Below are 27,181 nucleotides of genomic sequence, written 5' to 3'. Positions count from 1 at the left end.
GAGCCTGATCGAATTTCCTTCCGCGCCGTCCCTTCTGAGGGCTTTCACGTGTCAGGGCTGGGCCAGGTTGCAGGTAGCGGAACAAGAAAAAAAGGCGTCGCCTCCCTCCTGCCACCTGAGGTCAGAGCTGCCCAAGCGCTGTGACAGATGGGTCCCCGCGGACAGATGCGGAGCTGCGGGCAGACGCAGCTCCGGGCGGCTGAAATCAGGCCGCTTAGGGATGAAACGGGCGGCTCGCTGGTGCCGCCGCCAGATCTCTAACACCTCCGACGTGGGCGCGGATGGGGGTGCTGGGGGCGGAAGCTGCCTCCCTCTGCAAATGAGCAAGAAAAAGGCTTGTTAGACAAAAAGAGTTGGGGGGCGGGGGGGCGAGCTGGGAACAGGATTGTCAGCGGATCTTGTACAGACTCAAGGCAGCTCTGGCCTGGACCAGCGTGGTACTTATTTCAAAGCAATTTAACCGATGGGATTCCCGACTCCCAAATCAAGAATGTTATTAAAATGAAGAACAGAGGCAGCTGGGCTGCTTGTCAGTACCCGAGTCACACCCCCGCTGGCTGTGGACTCCTGGTCCTCCCCTGAGAGGTGGCCGGGGCTCTGCTTTCCCAAGCCCCCATTCATCCCCTGCCCAGGCTCTTTATACGGGGGGATGTGCAGTGCGTGACTGCAGCAGGGGCGTATCGAGAGACAGAGCTCTGGCGGCCAGGCCTGGGTGTGTGTGTGTGTGTGTGTGTGTGTGTGTGTGTGTGTGATCGGGTTTTAAAAACTTGAGAATGGGGTTTTATTCAGTTTTGTTTGGACCTGGGAAAAGATATAGGGACCCTTGCTCACCCCCTTATTATTTGACCAGTGAGGAAACTGAAGCCCCAGCAGGGATGGGACCCGTCCAGGGTCCCACAGTGAGGCGGCAGAGGTGGGCCTGGAAGCCAGGCTTCCTCCACTGCACCCCAGCCCACCCACCCCAGTTCCTTCTGGAGGGGACGTTTCAGGGCCTGGGGGCACTCGGTCAGTCCCCGCTCGGGCCGCCACGAGACTCCCGAGTCCCTGCTCTGCTCCGGGGCTGGTGGGAGCTGCTGAGGGAAATGGAGGCCCAACCCCTGCTGTCTCCAAGCAGGCAGGCGAAGGGAGAGTGTGGGGCAGGGGGACGCACGTGGGGTCCTGGGAAGGTTGGAGCTAGCTCTCCATCCTCCTCCTCGCTTCGCAGGTGTTTCAGCGCCGGGAGGACGGCTCCGTGAACTTCTTCAGAGGCTGGGAGGCGTACCGGGATGGCTTCGGCAAGCTCACGGGCGAGCACTGGCTAGGTGAGACTCCTGATGCCCGGCCCGCGGGGTGGCCTGCCCTCTCCCTGTGCACCACACCCTGTCACATCCGAGCCCCGTCCTCACGTGGCTGCCGTCCGGGTCTCCCCGGTGCTACGTGCAGAGGGGATCAGTGCGTCCAGTGTGAAGGAGCTCCACGAGCACGAAACCAAAGGCGGTGCGCTCGCCGGGGCGGGGGTGGGGGGGTGTCCCGCAGAGATGTGTGCTTTTCCTGCCAGGGACGCCCTGGGACCTGGTCGTTGTCCTGGGTCAGGCAGCTGTGGCCAGTGCAAGGGCACCGTTCCAGGTGCTGGAGGGCCAGGACGACCCCAGTGCTGCCCTGCGCTTGGGGGGTCAGCACTGCCCGATGCTGTGCTCTGGACACCGAGGGCGCGTCTCCCAAAAGAGCGGCCAGTCGGTGCTCCCGGCGACAGCGCCCACGGTCCCGGGGCTAGCACGTATTCCTTGCCTGGCACAAAGTAAGGGCTCGATGAGCTTATGTTAGTATTATTATTATCACTATTATTTACTTACTATTTATCTTTAAATTCACTCAGTATTTTAAAATGTAAATATCTCACATAATTTCATTCTAAAGAATAACATCCATAAACATCGCAGGTCAGAGGTCATGCATATATTTGGGAGGAAGCTGTGGCCTGAGGTCAGGTTTGGGGTTTTTTTGGTTTGTTTGAAATATAATTCACTATTTTAAAGGGCACAATTCAGTGGTTTTTATTATCATTATTTTTTTTTCTCTTTTGGCCACGCTGTGCGGCATGTGGGATCTTAGTTCCGCAACTAGGGATGAAACCCACGCCCCCTGCATTGGAAGCGCGGAATCTTAACCACTCGACTGCCAGAGAAGTCCCACTGGTTTTTAGTATAGTCACAGAATTGTGCAACCGTTACCACTATCTAATTCCAGAACATTTTCTCCACCCCCAAAAGAAACCCTGTGCCCCTTTAGCAGTCATCTCCCATTTATATTTTTAACATAAAATAAACACGTCATTGGAGCCACGTGCCCCCACCCCGAGCATTGTTTGAATGACCTTGAACACCTCACGGCATACCTGTCCCCCTTCAGCTTTCTTGGGCATGGATTTCGGGAATCTTCCCCAGCCAGGCAGGAGGGGAGGAGGGGAGAGCAAGGTGGAGGCATGTGGATGGCCGGGAGCACTAACCAGGGGGCGCCGGGTGCCAAGGTCTGGGCTCCAGGTGGGGGTCAGGAGAGTCCCAGGTAACCCAGGAGAAGCTGGGTCCCAGGGGCGGGATCCAGATGCGTGCCCACTCCCCTGTGCACAGAGGCACCTGCTTTGCACTGTCATTTGCTTAATGTCTTATCTCCCTCCCATCTGGAGTCCACGAGAGGGTCAGGACCCTCTCTGCCCTGACCTCCACTGTGTCCCCAGTGCCAGGCGAGCACCGGCCACAGGAAAGGCCAGACACCCCAAGATGGACCTCGTGACCTCAGCTCCTACGTACCGCACTCCTGCTGTGCGCTCAGCCCATTTTATATACATCAGCCCTGACACCGCATGCCCACCCAAGGGGGATGGAACTGCTGCGTCCTCTCCTTTTAGGGATGAAGATACTGAGGCTCAGAGAGGTGGCAAGTGACCCAAGTCATAGGCTGGTGTGTGTGTGTGTGTGTGTGTGTGCATGCGCACGAGTTGGGGTCGGGGAAGTCTGAGCAGGGTTCACGCGCTGGAGTCCATCCAAGCTCTGAACCATACTCTGAACTGAGTGAATGAAAGCAGGGCAGGATAGGGGTCAGGGGAGAGAAGCTTCCAGGTGGGGAGTCCCGTCCCCCACACCCAGGTGGGTGTATAAAGATAGGGAGAGGTTGGCCAGGTGGGACCCTGTTCCTGCAGCACCACACACCCGCTTGGAGCAGCATTAGGTGCCTCTGCCACTCCTGGCATCTTAATTGAAATCTGTCGGCAGCCACCGAGTGTGGGAGAAGCATTTAAGAGGGGCCTTGATTAGCTCCTGACAGACAGGGAGCCCTGACGAGAATGTCAACTTGAGCCCAGCCCTTGACTGCCCTGCGCTGTTCCCTGCCTCTGCTTTTCCACACTCTCCTGTCACCTTCTCATCGCGTGTTTTGTCTTTTCCTATTGAGTTATGGGAGCTCTTTATATATTAAGGTTATTGATTCTTTGTCAGATACATATGATACATAGTTACTCCTGGTCATTTGTCTTTCAGCTTTTTTTTTTTTTTGGTAACATTATTGCTTATTTCCTAGAAGTTTTCAATTTTTATGTAGTCAATTCTGCTAGTCTTTTCCCTCATATCTTCTGAGTTTTAGGCCCTGCTTTCCCCTCCTAGTTTTATGTCAATAAAAATTTAAAAAATAGGAGTATTTTTAAAATGCTTTTTCAGTGTTAGGTGGTAGGTTCAGATCTTTAATCCATCTGGGAGTTCACTGGGGTGATGATGGGCATCTCAGTATTCTTCCACCAGGGTGTTCCTCCCCACTGTCTGTGATCTGAACTCTGATAGATGATGGGTTTGGATCTTGGCTCACCCCCAGGGTTCTGAGCGTCCTGGCAGATCAACAAGGGCTGGAGAAACCCAGAGAGTAAAGACTGAGGGAGGTAGAGGCAGGGAGGGAGGTGGCCTTCAGGGGAAGAAGGGTAGAGGCGAGGGGGACCAAATCCCAGAGGAACCCGGCCCTCCCTCAGGGCACCCTCGGGGGCACTGGGAATGCGCATGGAGCCCTGATTCGCCCGGAGGAGTGGGGTGCTGATGATGGGCACCAGCGACCACTCAGTGGTGGGGAAAGGAATCTTCCAGCATCCCCGTTGGGCTGCTCTCCCTCTTGCCCTATTCCTGGATCAGATTATTTGTCCTGGGCAAGAACTGAATGAGATATTTTAAATGTCTTGGAGTATGTCAATCAACTTGTTAACAGTAGTTAATTCTAAATAATTGTTTGCAAAAGATGATGAGTTGGGAAGATACATGTTCACTTCATTCTTCACGTACTACTGGATTTTGTTCCTTTGTTTAAAGGCCATGCGTTATTTTCATGATGATGATGTAAAGCAGTGTCCATTTTGAAAACATAAATAAATAGAGTTCTAAAGTTGGGGGGGAAATACCTTAAAAAAAAAAGTACTGAATGAGAGCACAGAGTCTGGGCAAGTCTGCCTGGGTTCAGATCCCAGCTCTGCCACTTACCAGCTGTGTGACCTGGGCCAGTTCCTTAACCTCTCAGTGCCTCATTTTCCTCACCTATAAAACAGGGATAATAATAGCACCTGCCTCATTGGATCCTGACAGAAGCAGCAAACACCTGGATAATGTGTGCAATGGGCCAGGCACTGTCCTAAGAGCTGTACAGGGACACTTTAATTAAACTGGACTCGATCTAATCCCACTGGCTTCACTAACCCACGTGCGGCGCTCATAGCAGTGCCTAGACTTGTAAGTGCTGCCCAGGTAGGGGGCAGCTGTTGTCAGTGTTGCCTATAGTCTGCCCTTTACAGCTTGGAAAGCCCTCTGGCCCTCCCTCCACAGGTGTGCAGCCTGGGGCCCAGAGGGGGGCAGGAGCTTGCTGAGAGCCTCCAGCCCAGGGAGGAGCGAGAGAGGCAGGGAGACGAGGCCCTTGTGCTCCCGAGGCCGGGTCCTCGGTGAGGAATGCGGGTGGATGCTCTGAGGTTCCGGCGGGTCTGCTGTCTACGGCTGTTGCTCTTTTCATCGCTCCTTCCCCTTTGCCCTGGACCTGGACCCTGGACCTGGACCCTGGACCTGGACCCTGGACCAGACGCTTTCCTCTGGGCTGGGTGGGCAGGGGGCCGCACAGCCCTCACGCCCTAGGGGCGTGCACACGCTGACCCGTGCGGGAAAGGAAAGCGGGGGTGGGGGGGATGGGGAGCGGCTGATGAAATGTCACTCAGTGCTGATAACTTGCAAGGCATTTAATTAAATGCCCTCTTAATCAAGAGGTAATCAAACCGGCAGGGAAGCACCTTGAGTGTGAGTGAGTGTGGGGAGGGGGAGGGGGAGGGCCTGGTGTGAGACCCCAAGGTGGGCGCAGGAGAACCGAGGAGGGGAGGACGGGGCGTGGGGTGGGGGAGGAAGGGGACAGGGGTGCTGAGGGGGCATCCACAGCCAGGCCCCAGAGCCAGCAGTGGACATGGTCTTCTGCCTCTCGTCCACGAAGCCAGCACTTATTGAGCACCTATTGTGGGCTGGACCCACCCTCAGATGCTGGGGTTCTACAGGGAGCGGGACAGTCGAGTTGCTCTCTCATGGAGCTTTCACACAGCGGGGGAAGCCCGGCAAGGAAACAGGCAGCCAGGACCAGAATGATAAACACCAATGGGGGCACCTGGGTTGGCAGAGGTCCTCAACCTCCACAGGAGGTCAGGCAGCCTTCCTGAGGAAGTGAGACCTGAAAATGAACAGAAGGTAGCCAGGTGAGGAGGAGTAGGGCCAAGTGTCCCAGGCAGAGGGAACAGCATGTGCAAAGGCTCAGAGGCCAGGGAAGTGCATGTGAGTACCAGATCCCGTCTGGCTGGAGCCCAGAGTGTCAGAGAAGATAAAGATGCCATCACCCCCAATCCAGAAGAGCTTCCAGACTCTTCCTGATTCCTGCAGTCTTTCTACCAGCCTTCAGCTTAAAACATCTGGAAAGCACAGCCTGACTTAAAGCGAGCACAGAAAACATGAAACATGAAAAACTGTCAGTCCTGTTTCCTGCCAACCACAGGCCTGCAGGAAGAAGGAAGCAGCCCAGGACTGACAGCATACACTTGGTGGTGGTTGTCCCTTTCTGTCACCAGCCATGTGAGCTTAACTCTTGTCTCTCCTTGGTTCTCTCTGGGGAGGTCACTTCCTAGGCCCCCCCAACTTCTCCCACCGTTCTCTCCCCCATTCCAGGGCTCAAGAGGATCCACGCCCTGACCACACAGGCAGCCTACGAGTTACACGTGGACCTGGAGGACTTTGACAATGGCACCGCCTACGCCCACTATGGGAGCTTTGGCGTGGGCTTGTTCTCCGTGGACCCCGAGGAAGACGGGTACCCGCTCACAGTGGCCGACTACTCGGGCACTGCAGGTAGGGCTCCAGGCTACAGCGGGGATGGGGAAGGGCAAGGGTAGCCCAGCAGTCTCCCCAGCTGGGAGGACAAAGGAGGTCTTTCCAGGCCAGGGGCCAGGATCAAGGCTTCTCACTGCCACCTCCCAGTCCCCACTGGTCCTCACACCAGCCACGTGAAGCTTGCAGGGCCTCACCTGCAAAATCACCCATTTTGCAGATGAACAAAGTGAGCCCAGAGCCAGGAATCAGGACATCTGGAGTCTGGGCTCTGCTGAGCCTCTAGACCCCCTCTGGGCTGTGTCTCTCCTCTCAGGCCAAGGCAAGAAAACAAGGAAAGGGAGTGTGTGACAAAGCTAGGAGGAGGGAGAGGCTGCCTGGACGCAGGGACAGCCTTAGGAACCACCAAGGCGGCACCGTGCGTGCCTGTGAGCTGCGTGGACACGGAGCGTGGCGGCGGGGCAGGTGTGCACGCACATGTGTGCACCAGTGTTCATATGGGGGGGCGCATGTCTGCATGTGTGCACACGCACATCCTGCACGCACGTCCAGGGGACTGCATCGCGTACGGGAAGCTGTGATGCACGCACGCCCCTGTGCCCCCGTGAGCACACACCTGTGTGTGCGCCTGCGCAGGGGACTCCCTCCTGAAGCACAGCGGCATGAGGTTCACCACCAAGGACCGAGACAGTGACCACTCGGAGAACAACTGCGCGGCCTTCTACCGCGGCGCCTGGTGGTACCGCAACTGCCACACATCCAACCTTAACGGGCAGTACCTGCGCGGCGCGCACGCCTCCTACGCCGACGGCGTCGAGTGGTCCTCCTGGACCGGCTGGCAGTACTCACTCAAGTTCTCCGAGATGAAGGTCCGGCCGGTCCGTGAGGACCGCTAGATGGGCGCGCTGTCCATCCCCGCCCACCGCCCATCCCCGCCCCCGCCCGTCCCCTCGCCATCCCCTGCTACCCCTGCCCGCCGTCCCCACGCCCACCCCCACCCCGAACTCCACTCCTGCTCAGACGCCCCCGCCTCCCCGCACACGACTGACCCGCTCTCGCGATGGAGTGGGCCAGGCCAACCCCGACACTAAGCACTCCCTGAACAAGTGAGGCCACACATCACCTTCACATTGTCCCCATCCCCCATTTGCCCCGGCTGCTGTGGGCCGGGCAAATTTGACCACCCCAAATTCTGCCTGCCCAGACTTTGGCTCCTGGGCTGTTTGCCTTCCCTGGGCCAGGAATCTGCCACGTGCTCCTGGCAGCCCTTCCACTTTGCCAGCCCAGACACCTGTAGTGACGGGCACAGAGGAGGGGCAGATGGCACCCCTGGGGCCCTTTTAGCAGACAGAGGGAAGGGTCAGATCTCCCTGGGTCAGGTCTGGGGCCAGCCTCCCTGGCCCTCCGGACGCCTCCTCGTGTCTCTGGTGCCTGGAGGTCCGGCCGCTCTCCCAAGGACTGGGGAGTGGCCGGTGCTAAGGGCTGCCTGTGCCCAGGGGCTGGGCGGCCACATCCCGCCATGCCCCTCGGCCAGGCTGGGGTGCAGCTGCCTTCGGGAACTCACTCCCCAAGGTGACTGAGATCAGTTCCCTGGAGCCCTTCCCCCGCCCCCCACCCCGAACCACCCCGCTGTCTCTGCCGGCCTGGGACGTCCCCCGTCTCCTTGGCTGTTGTGCCCTCCCACCTCCTGTCTTCCCGGGGCAGCTGGAGACCCGCCCAACCCCATTCCCCTGCCTGTGGAAGGCAGGGGCGGGGCCTGCACCGCTGGGCTGGGCTGGGCTGTGGCTGGGCTTGTACCACCCCACCTCCGATTTCCAGGCAGGGACCCTGGGACCCTAGGACCTCCTAGGAGCAGGCCTGGAGGGTGAAGGCTGGACCCAGATGGGTTTGGTGGCTGTTACCGGGTCAGCCCGGACACTGCTGTCTCAGTGGGGAGGTCGCCCCCTGCTGGTGACTGGGGGTGTTGCCACCTGGAGGCGGGGGCAGGGAGGGCCTCACCGGGCAAGTGGGGGGACCTGAGGTGCCCGCCAGGCACTCAGAGACATTTCTCACTGAATCCTCTCAACGCCCGATGTACTTTTACTGCTCCCCCAACAAGAAGCACAGGTTCCCAAGGCCAGCGGCCAGGAAGAGCAGGGCTGCTTTTCCACGTTCCCGACTGAGGGGGCCAGGAGGTCAGCCTGGAGAGCCGCCCAGAGGGTGGGCAGCCCAGCAACCCCTCCTCAGGCAGGGGGCAGGGGTGCTTCCGATACAGGACACCTGAAGGCAGCCAAGTGGGGGAGTGCGGGGTTCAGCTCTCCCTTCCCCTCCCACCAAGCTTTGTGCTTCAATAATGATAATTCAGAGTCGGCCAGGGGCAGCAGGAAAGGCCCCGAGCGCCACTGACTCGCCACGTGACCTGGCCGGTCCCCTCTAGCCCCACCTGGCTGTCGGCGTTTGGCAAGGTTTGCTGGACAAGACCCCATCCCTGCGCTCCTGGCCCTCAGCTGGCATCAGAGACGGCCAAGGAACAGGTGATGACAGCTCAGTGTCAGCAGGACGGTGACGGGAGCACACAGGCGTGGGCGGGTAGGGGGCAGTGTGGCAGAGGTGTGTGTAAGAAGACCCCAGAGCCCCCCTGCTGCCTCCTTTCCCATCCTCTAGAAACCAAGAGACAGCCCACCTGGGCCGCTGGGCCCCCCAGCCACGAGGCAGAGGCTGGATGGGCCCTGCGTCCTCATCCCGGGAGCGCCTTTTCCCCCTCCTGCTCCAGGCTGGGGTGAGCCTCTGCTGCCAGCCTCACAGCGCCAGCCACTGTTTAGAAAGTGCCAAGCGCTTTCTGATCTGTCATCAAACGCACTCCTGGTGAGCGTGATGTTAATGGATTCACAGATGCGTGGATTCACAGATGTGTGTGTGCATCAGGAAGCTCTGGGGCGCTCGTGCCAGGGCGTGGCCGAGGAACAGACGTGCCACCGCTTGGGCCTGGCGGGGGGCTGGGCGAGGGTGGCTTTCGGGAGCGCCTGGCCGACCTGCAGACACTGGTTCCTTCCCGCCGGAGAGCACCAGCCCCGGTCCCAGCCCAGGCCTGGCACCACTGGGGACACGGCCGGACCAAATGCTGGCTGAATGGGCACAAAGCCCGTCATGGTGAGGACAGCTGAGGCCAGCGCACCCCCTTTCCTGAAGGGCAAACCTTCACAGGCTGGTGCTGAGCACGAACAGTCCCTGGGCCAGGAGGCCGAGGTGAGCGAGGCAGGCCTGGGCCCTGGCCTGGAGGAGCTCACAGTGTGATTTCAGCGCAAATGGCCATCACTGGAGATGGGCGTGACCACAGAACGAAGGGGGCCCTGGAAAAGCCGGGGGGAGCGACAGCTCTGCCGAGACCGAGGGATGACAGATGGGTGCAAAGGTCACCCAGGACCCATGGTCACTGCACCCGAACCCTGACCCACGATGCCTGAGTTGATGGCTTGATGGTGGGGTGCCTGTGGCCCAGTTGTACCACGTGACCTGGCTGACCGCCCCCCCTCCACTTCCTTCTCCCATGAGGAGAGAGCCAAGCAGGGAAGGGGTGCTCTCCAGACTGGGACCCTCAGGCAGTGCATTTATCCCCCCAAAGCTTCCGAAAGTTCCTTTCCACAGCACAGGTCGGTCCTGTGGGATCAGTCAATGGCCTCCTTCCTTGCCCCGCAAACTTTGGATGCATCTCTGGGACGCCACCCAGCTGGCCACCCCAGCTCCCCGAGTCCAGGGGAGGGACGGACGCTGGGTTACCACCCTGACGGCCTCAGCACGGTCAGCAGGAGATGAGGACAGAGCTGTGGGCAGGTCTCAAACTGCATGTTCCCCCTGCAGCCGCATGTAAATAGGTTGTATAATGTTTGTCTTGGGGCAGAAGCGATATCCATATCCCAGGGCCCACCTCTTCCTGGGTCCCCCACAGCCACCCACCCTCATCCACGCAGGCCTCTGGCCTGGAAGGTGGGAGCCCCGTCACCCAGGATTCGTGAGGTTCATCAGCAGGAACTGCCAGCTGCCTCTGCTACAGCAGAAGGGGAGGGAGGAGCGGGGGGGACGGGGGCAGGGCTCGGACCTGTGGAGCTTAAGGAGCCACGTGCTGACCGGAGGACACATTAGAGGATGTACCGACAAGGACACGAGGCTTTGGTCCGAGTGGCTGGGGCCTCCCCGGGGCCTGTCTCCTCATCCGCTAGCAGGGAGAGGGCTGTCCCCAAACCCTGAGTGGCCACGCAGCTGGCAGGACCCGGCAAACCTGGAGGGCTGAAGTTGGACCTCGGCGGAACAGGGGGCACAGGGAGTGGGGAGCCGGGCCCTGACCGGCTGTGCCCTCAGGCTGCCTGACTCCACACAAGACCTGCGGTGGGAAGAGGGGCGGGGCTCAGAGGGAGCTAGAGGCCAGCGCAGCTTGCGATGGACAAAGCAGGCACGGCCGCCAGTGCGGCCTGTGTTCACTTGTCGTGTGTGTGGTCCTGTTTCCAATAAAGTCTCGTGGTGACCAACTCGGGCCTCTGCTCCCCCCACCTTGCTCAGCGCCCCACAAGGTGGGTCAGACACCCCAGTGTTCCAAGACGCCTCCTGCACCATTTCCCCGGACTCCCCAGCGCCGTTATTTCTGCATGGGAAACAGTGTTCCCCGGACAGCTTTGTGCCCCCAGGAGCTGCCCGAGACCCTTGGGCAGAGCCGGCTTCACACCTGGCCAGCAGCCGCGGGGGTCGGCGTGGGTGGAGGGGAGGCCGCTCTACCTGTGCTTCCCATCACGGTCCCCAGGGTCACAGTCGGGCCCTGTGGGTCTCTCTTGTGGCCGGGGCTGGAGTCTTGAGGAGTCGAGACTTTATTAAGAAGAACAGTCCCTAATGGCTGTTTATTCATAAAACCAATTTGAAGCTTGAGGACAAAGCAATCTCCTGAGTTTATGTGATGAAATCCAATATTTATCGAGTGCCTGTGTTGGAGACGTGGTGCAGGGCCAGGGGAAGTGAATGTGCCCCACGTCCCGCCTCGGGCCAACCTGTGAGGGGACCCGTGGCTGGAGCGTCTTCACTGCCCGCCTGTGCAGACAGAGGTCTCTGCCGTGCGGCCCAAGGTCTCCCAGACCATCCTCCGCACTAACTACTCCCCTCCAGAAAGTGTTCTCACCAACAGGCGTGCCCTCCGGCCCGCTGATGCCTCGTATCAGGCCCCCAGGGACGCCTGGGGGTGACACCCCTGAGCCAGGCCATGAGGAGTCACTGAGGTGATGGCCACCCACCTCCCCACGGGCCACACCCACCCCCCAGGTGGGTCCCTCTCCTGCCGCCACCAAGCCAAGCTGCTCTGGCCCGGTTCACAGAATCTTTCCCAGATCCAGTGAAGTGCGCTTGCAAACCATCTTTTGGGCCAGGAGTTCTGGAGATCACCTGGCAGCCCCTGGAGTTGGGAAGCTTGGCACCAAATCTGGCATCAGACTTGGCTCCAGGTGCCCCTACTTGAGGGCTGGGGCCGAGGAGTCATACCTGCCCCCAGTCTTGCCCCCCACGCAACCCATGCCCAACACTCGGGACCTTCTATGGCCACTTCCCAGAGCCCCAGGCCCCTGTCCTGAAGGGAGCCAGGCCAGTGGTGGTTTTCACAGCAGAATTTTCTTGGGGCCCAATGTGTCAACGGCCAAGTGGAGCTTTCCTCCTGGGGGGGGGGTGTGGCCCTCGGGGCTCGACCTCACCTCTGCCCTCCCCACTCTCCACAGCTGTCCCTGAGGAATTCCGCAGAGCGCAGCTTGGGAACCAAAACCTCTCATTTTACACCCGAGGGAACTGAGGCACAGAGAGGGCAAGCGTCTGGCCCAAGACCTCACAGCGAGTTGGTGACCCACTGCAGGCTGCACTCCATCGTTAGCCAGCACTAACCAGGGAGATAAAATGACACCGCACCTCCCATCTCACATGCACACATGCACACACGTGCGCACACGTGCGTGCACGCGCACGCCAGCCCCTCAGAGGCAGCCCTGGCTCTGCACCTGCTCCGGTTGGCCCATGGGTGCACCCTCTGCCCTCACCTGCTCTCAAAGGCCTCACCCTTGCCAAGGGACCCAGAGTGCACCCCACCTCCCCTCCGAGGGGTCCAAAGGCAGCCCACGCTCTCTGCCTGTTCTTGACCTCATTCCTGCCTCAGACGGGGCCGGAGAGGGGAGCGCAGGACAGGGTTCTGACTTGGGACCCTCAGTCTCCCCACCCTCTCACCACGAGGGGGTAAAGACTCTGGCCCCTCCCTTAGGGCGCTGGGGGCGGGGAAGGGTCTTCGAGGCCGTCTATTCCCGTGGGGGGTGATTTTCCGCCCCTCGGTCCCTCCACTCCCTCAACCCCACAGGCAAAGGCGACAGGCCAGCTGGATGGGGGCCCTGGAGACGGAATCCTCTGTGCTCAGTCCCCAGCCTGGCCCGCGCGGCTACCCCCAGACAACTGCAGGGTGGCCGCAGCCTCACCAAGCACCTGCTCGCTCTCAGCGGAGGGAAGATCTAGGCCCGGCGAGAAGCAGAGGCTGGGGCAGCGCTGGGCCCTTTCGGCATCTGCTGCTGGTCTCCCAGCAGCGGTGGGACAGGAGGAGGGGACGGGCAGGGGAGGGGCGCTCCTGGGTCTGTGGGCGGCTGGACCAGTCAGCAGGGCACCCATGGGCAGCCCTTCCCCGTCCTGGGCGCAGGCCCTGCCCCTTGGCTGGTGGCTGGAGAACACCCTGCAGAGCACTCTGCCCAACCGGGACCCGCGCCCTGGCTTAGCCGCACAGCCCCCTGTGCCCGCAGCAGACCCCAGGGACGCTCTGCGGTCACACAGGTGCAGGGGGAGGGATGCAGCAGACTTTGCTGTCAATAGTCGGGGGGTGGGCGCCCTGAGGCGTGAGCAAGACGCCCGGCCGTGGCCACGCCTGGACCAGCCTGGATCCCACAGGGACTCGGTGCTAACCCTCCAGCCCCAAAGCCCACCGTGGGGGTGCGGTGCAGGTGACAAGTCGTGATACGCCCCATCCTGGCCCGTAAGCTCACCTGGGGAGATGACACGCTGGTGTCCTCCGTGACCAGGACCCTCACCCAGCCCTTGACAAACCCCGCCCTGGGTTAACAGCCTCACCTCCATGACTCACGTCAGAGAGGCAGACGAGTTTTGAAAACACTCGCTGGTCCGTCTGTCCTTTCCCAAGCGGGCCGCAGGCACCGAGCCAGGCCCTGGGGCTGTGGTGATGGGGAGACTGAGCTTCCCTCCTAAGGAGCAAACCTAGCGTGGCTCGGGGGCCGTGGGCTTGAGAGAGGGGCTCGCCAAACCCCCTCCGCGCCCTCTCCCACTGCCCAGCTCAGCCTCTTGGCGCCGGATGCCCCTCATAAGGCTCCAGAGCAGGTGGGCTGTGGCACCGAACACAACTTCACACCGAACCGGAGTGAAAGGCCAGGGCTGGCTTCACAGCCATCTGACCTCCTGAGCCCACGGGGCGGTGGTACTGGCTGGGCGGCGGGTGCGTGAGCAGTGAGTGCAAGGCGGACCCCATGAAGGCAGGACTGTTAGGGTTCTGCAGGGTGGGCTCGGACGCCTCTTCCAAGGGTACTCAAGGGCCACGCCTGTGACTCATAGTTAACGACGCTGACCCCCCGCGCTCCTCCGAACAAGGCGGGCCTCTGGGCAAAGGGCAGCCCCGTCTGGCCCTCTCATCAGACCACATCCTGTTTGTGTTGGGTCTTTTATCAGTGTGGTCCACCCTGCGCCCTCCTTCACCACCAGGTCCCCAGTGGAATCCCAGGGTCAGGAATTGCAACAATCAGGGCGCGCCACACACGTGCACCCAGGGGGCCTGTATAAGGCAGGGAGAACCCGGAGCGACACCTCCTGGACGGGAACCCAGGGCAGCTCTGCCCAGCTCGGCCCAGGGTCCAGCTGCCCTCCTGGGAGCAGGCCTACAGCATGGTGAGTACAGCCGCTCCACCCCCAGCAGGAAACCCACGCAGGCCCTCCTCCAGCTCAGGAGCTGGGCATGGGCAGTAGGAACCACGGCGACCCACGGGGCTGGGAAGGCCCAGAGAGGTGGAGACCAGCACCTCACCTTGCAGCCCAGAGCAGCGCAGAGATTGGCCACAGGTGCCCGCCAGGGCTTGGCCCCTGGTTTTGCATCTGTGCTGGGGCCCAATTTTCGGTGTTGAGTGTCCCAAGCTTCCACTAGGTTCTTGAAGAGGTCCATGGTCCCTCCCAAAGGGGAGAAGTGTCACTTCCTTCTGTGCATCAAGATGCCCCCCTTCTTGAGATCCAGAGGCCAGCATTCCCAGGTGGATTCATCCACCAGATGGAATTCCACCCAGTCCAAAAGCTGTCTGCATTGCTTTCTATGGGGAGGAAACACCTTGTGAAAAGCCCCCACTCCATCCAGGCCCCGCTGGAGAGGCTTCCCTGAAGCAGGTGAGAGGTTGCTCCAGCCTCAGGGGATGAGGGGAGCTTAGGAGGACTGGATTTGGGAAGAGGAGGGCTGCTTTTATGATTTATTTTTTTTAAGCTTTCTGGCTGAGTACACTTTGAAATGTCTTCAAGGGAGCCATTTCCGGAAAGAGCTCTGGGGGTCTGCGCTGTCTTCTCCAGAACCCACTCTCTTTATTCTAGCCTCGGCTCTACTCCTCAGAGGACCAGCCGGTACAGACTCACCGTGGTCGTTACCAAAAAGGCTTCCTTTGCGAGGGAACGAGCAATTACTGCCAAGGCAGGGGCATTTTGGGAAGCTCTATTTCTGTTTCAAATCCCCCATGGACCGCCATCCTTGGGGTAGAGTGGCAATTCCTGCATCAGGCCCAATTAGACCTGGGCTAGCATCCCAGCTCTGTCACTTACAGAACTGTGACAAGTTTGGGCAAGTCACCTGTTTTGAGACTGCTCCCTCCTCTGTAAAAGGGGACAAGGGACGCCCTCCTGTAGGAGGGACAGTATCAGGTACGGACGGAATGCACTGCCCACAGGCCTGGCACGCCAACAAGCCCCCTGGCCATTAGGATCAGGAACCCCAGAGCCTCCACTTTCTAGCTGTGTGGCCCGAGCACAATCTCTTAGCCTTTCTGACAGAGCTCTTGCCTGAAAAAAATGGGAATAACCGTGCCTAAAATAAGGTTCATCGTGAAGATAAAGTGCAACCGTGCCCGTAGAGGTTTCGCTCACAGCCTGGCACACAGGTGGTGCTCAGCAGGTACTGGCGGCCACTCCTCTCCAGGGGGACGTCTGAGTTAGGCCTGCTTTCAGGAGCAACTCGTCCCCACGTCAGAGAGACATTAGCAGAGCGTCCCGGCTGAACAGCTTAACCAGACCCATTCATTATCAAGTTGAAAACTAAGAGGGATTGATGCCATTAACTTTCTAGCCCACGGCTCTGAGATGATATGGCCCAAGAGTCAGTAATTATAATACAGGAAGAACGAGCCCAAATTTGCTCGGCTCTCCCGGGGCTGTCTGTAAGCCATCCCAGCAGCAGTGGTGTTAGAGCGCTCAGTTGCCAAGGCCGTCAAAGATTGCAGGAGAGGGAGAACCAGCCTAATTGGTGCGCTCGGCTCCTGAGCCTGCTAAGACAACAAAGGCCTGGTCCCCGACAGGGTGACACTTCCTCTCGCTGCCTGCGAGCTGGGCTCAGCCGAGCCACCAGCTTACGCCTTTGATGGCTGCCTGGGCCCTGGGAAGTGTGCTGTGACCCAGGAGTGCAGCATGTAACCCTCCTCTCTCTCCCCTGGACCAGATGATGAGCGCTTACTCGCTGCCCTACCTCCTCTTCCTGCCGCTGGGTGCCTGCTTTTCTGTGCTGGACACAGAAGAGCCCGTGGACGCTGTGGGTGGCATCGGAGGTGAAATGAGCCGGGCCGACCTGGCGGGGGGACGTCACTTCCCCTGGGGCTCCCCTGGGTGGCCGAGAGCGCCACACCCACACGCCCTGCTCGGCATGGCCAAGGAGCTGCAGACGTTGGGCAGAGCGTGTGCCGGCTTCAAGTTGAGGCTCGGGAGGCAGCAGGATGATGGCAGTGAGGCCACCGGCTTCCTTCTGGGTGACGGCGAGGAAGCTGGTGGCCTGTTAGGGACCCTGGCAGAGGAGCTCAACAGCTACAGCAGGAAGGAAGGCGGCTTCAGCTTCCGCTTCGGCCAGGGGTGAAGGGGCCAGAGCACCCTAGAAAGGGATCCTCTGTGACCCGCCCCCCCCCACCCCGCCGTTTCCATTCCCATCTTCTCCTCGAGCCTCAAAGACCAAGACGCTGAGAAGGTGTGGGTATTAGTATAATGAATTATAACAGGAATTATAATAGCAGTGGGTTTGGTTAGGTGGGTGCTTACTTTTGATTTCCAACTTTGCTGAAGCAAAATTCTGGACGGTGTCAAAAAGGAAGTGACCAAAAGCAAGTCCCAGTTAAGAAGAGAACACTGCTGCTGGTGTAGCTCCCTGGCGGATGTTGTGTTTCAGCCCCCTCCCCTGGGGGGCTGGCTCTGAGCAGTCCCCTGGCCCCGGTGGCATGGAGCCGAGGATGCCGCCGGGCCGCGAATATGAATAGGCAGAGCTGGCCGTGCTGGCTCCGAGTTGAAGGTCGGTGGACTGAGCGATTACAGTGGGATAAAGTTTTGACCGCCTCCATCAGGACGTCTGTGGTTGACATCCAAAGTGCAACTGTGAGCGAGCACATTCCACTGGGCACAGAGTATGGTTCTGAAAGTTAACGATGGAAAAAAGAAATCTCGTTCTCCATTCCATTAACACAACATCCCTCTGGCAAGAAAACCTCATCCCGCTGGTGTTGAGATGCCATTCAGAAACACCTGCCCATCCCCTTCTGACGACTCTCCTAGGTGGTGCAGCATTTGCCAAGCCAAGAGTCCCGTGGGAGATGAACGAGGAAGGAATACATTTTTGCTGTAGCAAGGTTGCATTTCCAATGTTCAGACTATGAATGTGTTGTATCTTTTGAAATAAAAGTTGTAACAACTGCAAAACTGTAATGGAAAGCCCGCCTGACTCTTGGCTACAGGTCCTCTGTGCCCCAGGAACTTCGCTTTCCTGAGCTGCAAGTGCCTTAACTTTGGGGAGATGGAAATCGTGTTGCATGTACCCACACACCCCTCCCAGCATCCCCTTAATTGGCAGTTGGTAAAATACCCATGGCCAAAGGTATAGGGAGACACACACAAAGTGCATTTTCCTCTCCCACTAGATTGCTCTCTCCCTGGTTTTCTCAAAGCAGGGAGCATTCTGAAAACAACTTCTCTGCCCCGAGGGAAGCCGGCGCTGGGCCTGGAGTGGCTGCAGCCCGGGCGTGAGGCAGAGCATCTCTTTCAAACGCTGCTTTGGTGTGTCCTGCATCCCATCCCGAGTCAGATACAGCAGTCTGTTGCTGCTCACTCCTAGGCTGGCTTCAACCGCTGAGATGAGAACCTGTATTGATGTTCCCATGGCAACATCTCCCCTCCTCCTTCTGAGCTATTGCTTGCCCCTGTTCACAACTGAATAATTTTCCATTGACCTGTCACAATTAATTGGTAGATTTTTATTAGCCTTTTAGACCCACACTGGGCAGGGCCCAGCTTGGCACCTTGGAGCATTTCACAGTGTTTTCCATTCTATTAGAGACATATTCTCCAGTAGCAGCTCTCAGTCCTCGACAGCCAGAGAGCCACTTCGTTAAGGGGTGACGGATCCGAGCCACAGAAGAGGCGGGCTGACTGGGGAGCAGAAATGGGCTGGAGAGATGGGACGGGAACACAGGAGTCAGAACACACCTTATGCTGAGGCGAGCTGCCTTCTCCTGGGGCTCCTCCCTGCTCCCCCCGATGCCTCGGGATACGTGTCCTGGGGCTCAGGGCCGCTGCGACAGGGGCCAGACAGTGACACTGAGTCTGGGAGGCACAACATACTCTTTGTCCTCTGCCACCGTCGAGGAAGGGATGATCCAGGATGCCTCCTGCTAACGTGACAGACTGACAGGGGTGGCTCTTTGTCTGTTGGTGAAAGAGGCAAACACTCAAGCCCTCAAGCCACGGGAGGCAGATCTCAAGAAAACGAGCCCCAGTGTGTCCATAAAGGACAGCCCTGGTGCTGAGACTGTACAATACAGGGTGGCCGGATGAAGGAAGTACGACCCCAGCCCAGGCTCTCACCCAAGCATGTGCTCATTTCCACTCTGTTAAGGGCGGTGCGGGGGCAGCAGCCTGGATTACCCCATCCCTTAGCTCATTTATACACACAAAGAAGCCAGGGAACATGCTCACGAAAGACCAGGTGAAACAGAACAGACCAGAGGCCAAGGGCAGAGGGACGCCCTGTGGCAAGGTCCCCTGGCTGATGTTCTCTCGCCAACTTGTACTCTTAGGACAAAAGGAGCCGCCCCTGTAGTCACTAATTGTGAGAACTCAGAGGTCACCAAGGTGGAGACACTCCTGCATGTGTTTACACCCACTCTGGGTATACACTGGCTGGTTTTTAATTTAGTAGGATTAGATTAACCTTGATGGAGAAATCTGAGATAAAGAGGGGAGGGGGAGAGCCTTCAAAGCAGAGGATATCCTGTCATTAGGCTTTCATCATTGAACAAAAATCAACAACAAAGCTGTTCTTTCCAGTTGCTTGTGTATTTGAACTCAATAACCCTGGAAATCAGAGCAACCCAACTGCTGAGGGCATTGATCTGTTAGATCCACTCCCACTACATTTGGCTAAATTTCGTCTTTACCCCCCAGCCCTCTCGAACCCACTGGCTCTGTCAAGGTTTGGGGGCCTCTCGTGCCACCCCACACCCTCGCTCTCTTCTTGGTGGGGAAGTTTACTCCCCAGATAAGCGAAGGTGAGGCTCTTCGGAAAACACTTATTTTGGAAGCGGGGAGATTAAGCTCCCCTGGGCCGCCAGGCCCGCTCCACCTGGCGTGGCAGTGCTCTCTCCTCCAGCCCAGGCACCCAAGAGCTGTTTGCATTCGCCCATTTTATACATTCAAGACACAAAAAAGGCTTCATCTTGGTGTGTAGATCTCAAGGTATTTAGCTATTAAAACGGACGGGGAATATTTGTCTATATCTTCTTGTATGTTTGAAATGTTAAGAAAAATGTCTAAGAAAAAAAGAGATTCGTGTGGCCAGCAAGGCATCAGGGCACTGCCACAGTAAACAAGGAGCCACCTCGTCCTAACTTGGCGCTGGTGCCCAAGATGCTGCACGACACACACCACTGGAGACCCCGACCCAGGCAAGGGGCTTTCACCCTCCAGGCAGGGAGCTGGGGCCCCGCCCAAGATGCTGGGCAACCAAGGAGGAGGGCAGACACAGACAGGGGATACTGTGGTTGGGCACTCTTATCCCACCTGATGTCTTCTGTACCAAGATGACATTTAGAAATCAATCCCCCAGAGCACTCAGCTGGGGAACCCTGTCTATAAAATATCCCCGACACCCAAAAAGCTGAGCTAGCTGTAATTCTGACTTCTTCTCTTCCACGATGAAGGGAGGAGCCTGGCCCTGGGGCCCAGGTCTCTGCTAGTCATGCTGTGGCCCTCTGGACCATCAACAAATTCGTCTAGCACAGAAGATGTAACCTGGCACATGCTATGTGACCTCGGGCAAGCTGCTTCATATCTCTGAAGCCAGCTTTCTCACCCACTAAATGAAGACAGTGACAGAACCTCCCTCATTTAAAAAAAAAAAAAGGTGTGGGTGTTTCACTTAGTAATGCAGAGCGCGTCTGTAATAGCTAAAAGCACGCACGTGTGAGCTGTAATTCTAAGAAAACTTTCATCACAATATAACACACATCCAGAACGTGCCCCAATTCTAAGTGTAGTCTGATGAATTTTCACCAAGTGACACACCCATTAGCCAGCACCACCCAGACTAAGCAAGAGGACACCACCTGCCCCCAGAGCTCCCTTGTGCCCCACCAGGCATGGGTCTCCTCCCGCACCCCGATCACCGGCCCCCTCGACTTCTACACCCGACTACATGCCCGCTGAAGTACATGGGAGCTGACGCATCACCGTGTCGCCTGGTGGCCGCCGGCATAACATAGCACGGAGTGGGGCAAGTCTGTCCCACCCCACTGCTCCCCGACATTCCACGGAGTGAACACCCCGCACGTACCTATCCTTCCTGCTCTTGATGACCTTGGGTTGTTTTCCGTTTGGGGTTCTTCAGTGTTTGGGGGTTTTTTTGTTATGTATATATATTTTTTAACATCTTTATTGGAGTATAATTGCTTTACAATGGTGTGTTAGTTTCTGCTGTATAAGAAAGTGATTCAGCTATACATATACATATATCCCCATATCTCCTCCCTCTTGAGCCTCCCTCCCACCCTCCCTATCCCACCCCTCTAGGTGGTCACAGAGCACCAAGCTGATCTCCCTGTGCTATGAGGCTGCTTCCCACTAGCTATCTATTTTACATTCGGTAGTCAGAAAGAGCAAGTGTTTGTTTTGTTTTTAAAACTTTGACACTCGAGGCTTGTATTTTGTGGTAGCACTATCAACAGCAGCTGCCTGCCTTCGGTGGGCTTGGCTCTCGGGTCCTCACTCCTTGGTTCTGGACCTTGAGGGCAGGACTCAGAACTCTCTGAACACCGTTGTGTGTGCACATGGGTACGTCTTCCTGGGGCTAAATCCGCAGTCCTCATTTGGTCCTCAATGGTTTCTGTGACCTAAAAAAGGTTAAGGACCACTGTCCTAGAATGGCTAGACCCAAGTAAGTTTCTTGGGCTCGGGTGACATTCATGGAAGATTCTCACTTTGGAGAAGAGTCTTCTAAGACCCTTATTTCACACCGGAACAGCCGCCAAGGTGGCTAGCGTGTATACGAGGCTGCGTCCCGGCCTCACCACGTGTGAGCTATGGCTGGACAAGTAAACTCCAGTCATAGAGCGTGGGGAAACGGGACAACGCACCCTGCCTAAGAGGCTGCTGTGAGGATCCCGTGGCGGGTCCACGTCAGTGTGGCTGTCACCATAATCGCTCTCCGCCCTCTTGCAGATTGCGAGCTGTCACTCAAGGGAAGAGTGTGCTGCCCGGGGAAAAGCCCTGGGCTCGGGAGGTCTGGTGTCAAGCGATGGTTCAGCCACTCTCAGACTCTGCGGCCTGCGCCTGGGTCCTGCCTCTGTGAGACGAGGGAAGAAATGGGTCCCGGGGGCCGCCTGCAGCTCCGGCTTGAGCGCGCCGCCTGACGTGCAGCGCGGGCCGCTGCCGAGGTCTCCGGGGAAGCGGCTTCACGGAACCGCGCTCTTCGATGTGCTTTGGTGGGCAGGATCTGTATCCTCTGACAAGGCTGCTGGCTTAATAAATATCATTATCAGCGGGTGCTACTCACTCCCCCCAACTTCCACTTTCCAAGCTGCCAGCTGGCGTTAAATGCAAACCGAGACGAGGACTCGTCAGCACCCTCCTCGACAGTCCCCTTGGGAGAGGTCACAGCCCGGCCCGGGCCGGCACACCCTGCTCTTCCTCAGCCACACGAAGAAATCAGATGTCCAGGGCGTCGAACGCAAGCGAGGGGTGCTTTGGGGACTGATGACAGTGGCTGAAAGTGAGTTCAAATGTAAAGAGAAAGAATGCACTTGGGGAGGGATTAACCCTTTCAGGCCAGAGAGATATCCAGGACGTGACCTCCCTCCCCCATTCCAATGACACCGTGACGGCCTGACAGGTGGCACAGCCCACTCTCAGTGCCGCCGCCAAGAGCCAGGCTGCTGGCAGGTAGGTGTCAAGGGCACAGGAAGGGCCTGAGATGAGGACAGGCTTGTGAAACGGCCGATGCGGGATCGTTCTATTCTGTAAGACCCACCACGGAGCCCCCGGCCCCTTCAGGAAAGCTTGAGTCCTTCCCTGCCCACACGCACGCCACGGCTCTGAACAACAGGGAGGAACTGCAGACCAAAGCAACCTGCCCACGTGCTAGTGTTGTAAACATTTATTTAAAAAATACTACGGAGGAGAGACGTGGATTCAAAAAACAGAGTCACATACAGAAACAAAATGTATTGGACTGAAAAAAAAAAAAAAGACACCATAGGCATTCCGGAAGGGAGGACGGTGGAAAACTATTTACACATCATTTATAAAAGAGCAAGTCTATAAAAAGAGTGTAATACCAAAGTATAAATGCAAAATATAGTGGCACGCCATGTGAACAAGAAGAGACCAGTACCGCACAGAAACAGGCAGTGGAGGGAACCTGGGTGGGCTTTGTTTTGCTTTGTCTGCAAGGCCACTGGCGGTGTTCTGGCACCTCCCTCGGTCTGTGTAGCACAGCAGTCTGGGGGGCAAAGAGGTGACGTGCTGTGAAAACAGCATAAAACGACTCAGAGGACACCATCTCTACCAGAGAAATAAAATACAAATTTAGGTGACGAGCGTAAAAATCGGGCCTGCGCAGGTCATGGGCCCTAGGAGGCCTGGGGAGCGGAAGGTGGTTTCCTCCTGGCTTCTCCAGGGGGCGCTCCCGAGCGCGGCGAGGCCCAGAGAGGTGCCCATCAGCCTGCTCTTCAGCAGCCGCTCTAGGTCAAGGTCAAGGTCAAGGACGCTGGGCTCCTGCCCTATGAGCCTAGTCCTGGACAGCCTGGGGGAGACTACGCTGCTCTCTGAGACCCTTTCTGGGGCTTCGTTTGTGATTTTCTTCATCCCTGATGAGCCCAACCGAAACATTAGGTTAAGTGTTGCTCGTGGTAATTAAATAAGACATGTGCCCGTCAGGGTGCAGCCAACGCTGGCTGGGCTTTGGTGCTCCAGTCCCTTTCCTCCTTTGTGTGCACTGGCGCCCAATGGCAGCTCCTTCTGTATCGGAGGCAGCTGTGCTGAGGGCCGAGTTCTGAAAGGCTTCAAGAACTCCAGAAAGCTGAAGACTGGCTTGTCACCAGGGAAAGAGCCCCACGAGCATCTGCTTTGCCTTAGAGGAGGACAACAGAGCCGAAAGAGATCAATCGGAAAGCGAGACCAAGCGCCTTTTCAGGGCACCTGGAAATTCGGAAGGAAGGTAACCCCGCGCTCACTGCAGACCGGCCCAGCCCTGGGCTCTCTCGGCAGCAGCTGCTCACCCACCGCCACCCCTCCCGCCTCTGGAGCCCCCGTATGCTGACCAGCGACCCTGCTACCCTTAAGACTCAAGCTTTCTATCCAGGATTAGCAGTGCACGTCACAAGAGAGCCGGGAACCGGGCTCTAAGGACACGGAGACAGCGGGTGACACGGAGCCTCCCCCACATCACGCGCCTCCTCGGCTTCCCCACCTGTCCCGGGACCCGGAGGCTGGTTGGTTTTAGCACCCTGTTTTACCCCCCAAATCAAGAGCTGTCCTTCACGTGAGGAAATGGTGAGGGCGCCAGCCCGCGGCAGCAGTGGAGGGCAGGGTGGCCAGCTGGCAGCGCTTCCCAAGATGCAGTTCTGGAAACGTGTCTTCAGCACAGGAGGCACGAGGAAGATGAGTGCACAACCTCTCTGTGCAGGGTGAGTGGAGGTGACGGTTCCCAAGGCCTTGGTGACACAGCTCCCGTGCAGGGTACTTGTTCTTGGGGTGAAATGGAGGCGAAGGCATAGCCAGGGGAGGTCCTCCAGAAAGACAGATGAAAACGAAGTGCTCATCTGCCTTCCCACCTGCCCCCAAGAGCTCAGTTCTGAAGCACGATGTGGGGAAGAGGCTGGCGTGCAGTCCACAGAGCAGGAACTCCACAGATAGAACTCGGACAGGTGGCTCAGGGAGCCCGGGCTGAGGAGAAGGCAAGTGCAGGAGGACAGCGGGGCCACGACATAGGTAGTAGGGCTGCACTCCACGGCGGCCTCGGCTCTGCCCGGCGCAGAGCTCCTGGGCCAAGGTCCCAGCTCGCCGGTCCTCTCTCGGCCACCGTCACGGGCACGGGGGAGCCCTCGCGCGCTGCAGGCTGCGGACGCCCGGCTTCTGCTACCTCTGTACGATGTCACTGATCTCCTTCACGGAGCCGAGGAGCTTGCTGAAGTCCTGAGCGGCCGCCGGGCCGCTGCCCGCTGTCGCCGGGCAGATCTGGAGCTCCCGGAGGCTGCCCTCCAGCTTGTTGATGGCCTCGCGGAAGGCGAACTTGTTCCTCATCTGCTGGATGGAGTCCACGTAGCTCACACAGAACGTGTACAGGTTTTTGCCGGCTTCCAGCACGGCGCTGTGGCTGGCCATCTGCTCGGAGTTCTTGGAGATGGCCAGGCACAGGGCCTCGGTGCCGTCCAGGACCATGCCCTTGGTGATGGCACCGCTGGCGATCCGCTCCGGAGGCTGGCGGGTTTTCCGAAGAGACACGCGGGTCGATATGAGAGGGATGAAGGCGGTGGAGGACGGCTGGTCCCCTGCCAGGGCAGAGGATGCTGACGGCAACGCGGAGGGAGCGGGGGCTGGGCTGGTTGGGGTCCCCGCTGGCTTGGCGGACGACTGTGGCTTTGGCATGGACGGGAGCGCGGGCTTTTTGACGCCCTCTCCCGGCTGGCTGGGTTTGGCAGCGTCACTGTTCACGGCATCCACAACCAGAGCCATGGGTTTTGCTTTCCCACTGGCACCTGTCTCCCCGGCTGCTTCCTGGCTCGGGCTCTGGGAGGACTTCCCGGCTTTCCCAACGGAGGAGGCTGGAGGAGGGGGCGGCGGGGCGGGTTTAAGCTTGGACAATTTGCCCTTGTCTCTCCCTGGGGACTCGGAAGAGGGCTTGTGCCTCCTCACTCTGGACTCCTCGGCAGGGGCCTTGCTGGCCCCTCCAGAAGCACCTGGCCCTGCCCTGCTGGTGGGGGGCACCGGCTCAGCAGGCGTCCCCAAGGCACTGGACTTCCCAGCCTCGTCCTTGTGGGGAAGGCTAGAGGAAGGCGCGACCACAACCTGCCTACGGAGGAGTTTTGGGGTCAGGCTGGGAGGGCTGGAGCCCGGGCTGGACTCGGCCGCGTCTTTGAAGACCTCGTCGGCTGCTTCCTCGGTCTTCTTCACCAGCCTGGGTGGGGGAGTGCCCGTGCCTCTGGTCACCTGGTCAGGCCTGTTCTCACTTGCCCGCTTCCGAGGCAGAGCTGGCTTCTCACTCTTGTGCCCTCCAAACGTGGACGAGTCAAACTGTCTTCCCGTGGACTGCAGATCCCGAGGCAGCGTGACCGACCGCCACTCGGTGTCCTTGGCCCCGTGGGGCACGCAGGAGGCGGAGCAGGACCGCAGGAAGCGCTTGCTGGAGCTGCCGCCGCTCTCCTCCTCGCCGGCTGCTAAGCGGCTGCTGGTCAGCGTGCTGGACTTTTTCCACAGGTGGGGAGACCGGAAGCCTGTACCCCCCGACTCCCGGAAGGCCCCATTGGGGACGCCAGCCCCGCTGCTGGGCTTTAGGGACTTGGCTGGCTCGGCTGCGTCCGCGGGTGCGAGGGCCAGCGCCCCGTTGCTGATGTCTCGGCCTTCGTCCTCAGGGGCCCCCTTGCGCTCTGGCTGGCCGTCCATCTCCCGGAAGGAGCTGCTGCGTTTGGGAGGGGTTGGGGCTGTTTTCTTCTTCTTCTTGATCAAGGCACTGAACAAGTTGGTCTTCTTGTCTTTGGGGAGAAGGCGCTCGTCTTCATTTAGGCCGCCATCCTGAGGACCTCGTTCTTTTCGAGGGAGCAGTGGGGACACAGCCGGCTCGTGGTCCAGAGCATCTGAAACACATGGGGAAGAGCTTAATGAGTCCAGGCCAAAGGCGGCCGAGTGAGCGGGGAACCTGCCCGGACCGGCTGGCCTCTTCCTACAGAGCAGCCACGGGTCTGGGCGCTGGGCTCTGATGGGCCTGCACGCGGTCCCACTGCCAGCCGCCTGGGCGAGTTAGTTCTCCCTGCTCATCCTCGGCTTTCTCGCCTATAACACGGAGGACATGAAACCTATCCACAGCGCTGCTGTGAGAATGTAACGCGATAACGAACGTGGAGCAATCACAGCTCTTGGCACGAAATTTCTCAGCCACTGTTGTCACTGTTGTTGGTATTATTATTAGGAAAAGCTTAGGTCTCTCTTCTTGAAGACAGCACAGCAAAAAGCGGGGACACCCCCAGTCCCCTCATCTCTTTGCTGGTTTCCTTTAAAGTAGCAGAGTCCCCTCAACACCACTATCTGGAGAGTAAAAAGCATGACAAGGCCAAGCGCAGGGTCAGAACCTGTGCCTCTCAGACCAGTCAGCCGCTTGAGGCTCCCACGAGGATGGTCAGGAGGGAAGGGGCCACATACCACAGGGTGCAGTGACAATGGGCCATTATGCCTGGGAAACAAGATGGGTGACCTTTTAAAATTTTTAAATGGGCATTCTTTAAATATGAATAATAGCTCCTAAGAAATCTTTCTGCTGTTGCCAAGCTCCCCGCGAGTGAATGACAGAACTCTCCCTCCGAGGGCAGCTGCGAGCACGGCTGCCGTCAGCGCCCTGGAACTCAAAGCTGAGGTAGCGGGGACCTTTGTGAGAACACCAGGCGGCACTCAGGGCTTCTGGATCAGGGGAAGCCAAGGACCTCCCCAAACCTTCACCCAGCGGAAGAAGGTGAAGAAAGTGAAATTCTAATGAATTATGCACAGCTCCACTTCAGGGCTGAACAGCTAACTGACACTCTCGGCACACCATGAGATTACGTATCAAAACACCCCTCAGATGAATACTGATGGGCATAAATGAACACGATTGCTTATCAGTGGGCTTTCAATAAGCCGCAAGTTTTCATAGCAGCCTCTCCTCCCCACACTGTTCCGCGACCTGAAATCAGAACCACTAAGAGAAGGACGCAGGGGCCAGATTCTGGATAATTTACATGCTGTCAAAGCGGGGTGAGCAAGACGGTCCAAGGGCGCGCCAAGAACGCACTCTAATTTAGATTCATTTCTTACGTAAACCTTTC

At 58.3% G+C, this 27,181-nt stretch overlaps 3 protein-coding genes across 5 annotated transcripts in view; 2 read left to right on the top strand and 1 right to left on the bottom strand.

Moving 5' to 3' along the window:
- Positions 1-7,249, top strand: part of FIBCD1 (fibrinogen C domain containing 1) — a 29,390-nt gene extending 22,141 nt beyond the window's left edge. For both annotated transcript variants that reach the window (XM_057548825.1, XM_007194489.2), the window contains exons 6-8: positions 1,205-1,301; positions 6,195-6,374; positions 6,990-7,249. In XM_057548825.1, the coding sequence (XP_057404808.1) occupies positions 1,205-1,301; positions 6,195-6,374; positions 6,990-7,249 (537 nt within the window). The remainder of the gene's footprint in view (positions 1-1,204; positions 1,302-6,194; positions 6,375-6,989) is intronic.
- Positions 7,250-16,080: 8,831 nt separating this feature from the next.
- Positions 16,081-16,488, top strand: QRFP (pyroglutamylated RFamide peptide). Its single transcript, XM_007194490.1, has one exon. The coding sequence runs from the start codon at positions 16,081-16,083 to the stop codon at positions 16,486-16,488; it is 408 nt and encodes a 135-aa protein (XP_007194552.1).
- Positions 16,489-22,248: 5,760 nt separating this feature from the next.
- The window catches only part of ABL1 (ABL proto-oncogene 1, non-receptor tyrosine kinase), a 140,178-nt gene continuing 135,245 nt past the window's right edge, over positions 22,249-27,181 (bottom strand). For both annotated transcript variants that reach the window (XM_007194491.3, XM_007194492.2), the window contains exon 11: positions 22,249-25,960. In XM_007194491.3, coding sequence (XP_007194553.2) covers positions 24,246-25,960 — 1,715 coding nt within the window. In that variant the 3' untranslated portion in view covers positions 22,249-24,245. The remainder of the gene's footprint in view (positions 25,961-27,181) is intronic.

The sequence above is a fragment of the Balaenoptera acutorostrata genome, chromosome 6 (assembly GCF_949987535.1).
Source record: "Balaenoptera acutorostrata chromosome 6, mBalAcu1.1, whole genome shotgun sequence".
NCBI lineage: Eukaryota > Metazoa > Chordata > Mammalia > Artiodactyla > Balaenopteridae > Balaenoptera > Balaenoptera acutorostrata.
Note: the sequence above shows the minus strand (reverse complement) of the source record. Positions and strands in the feature narration are given on the sequence as shown.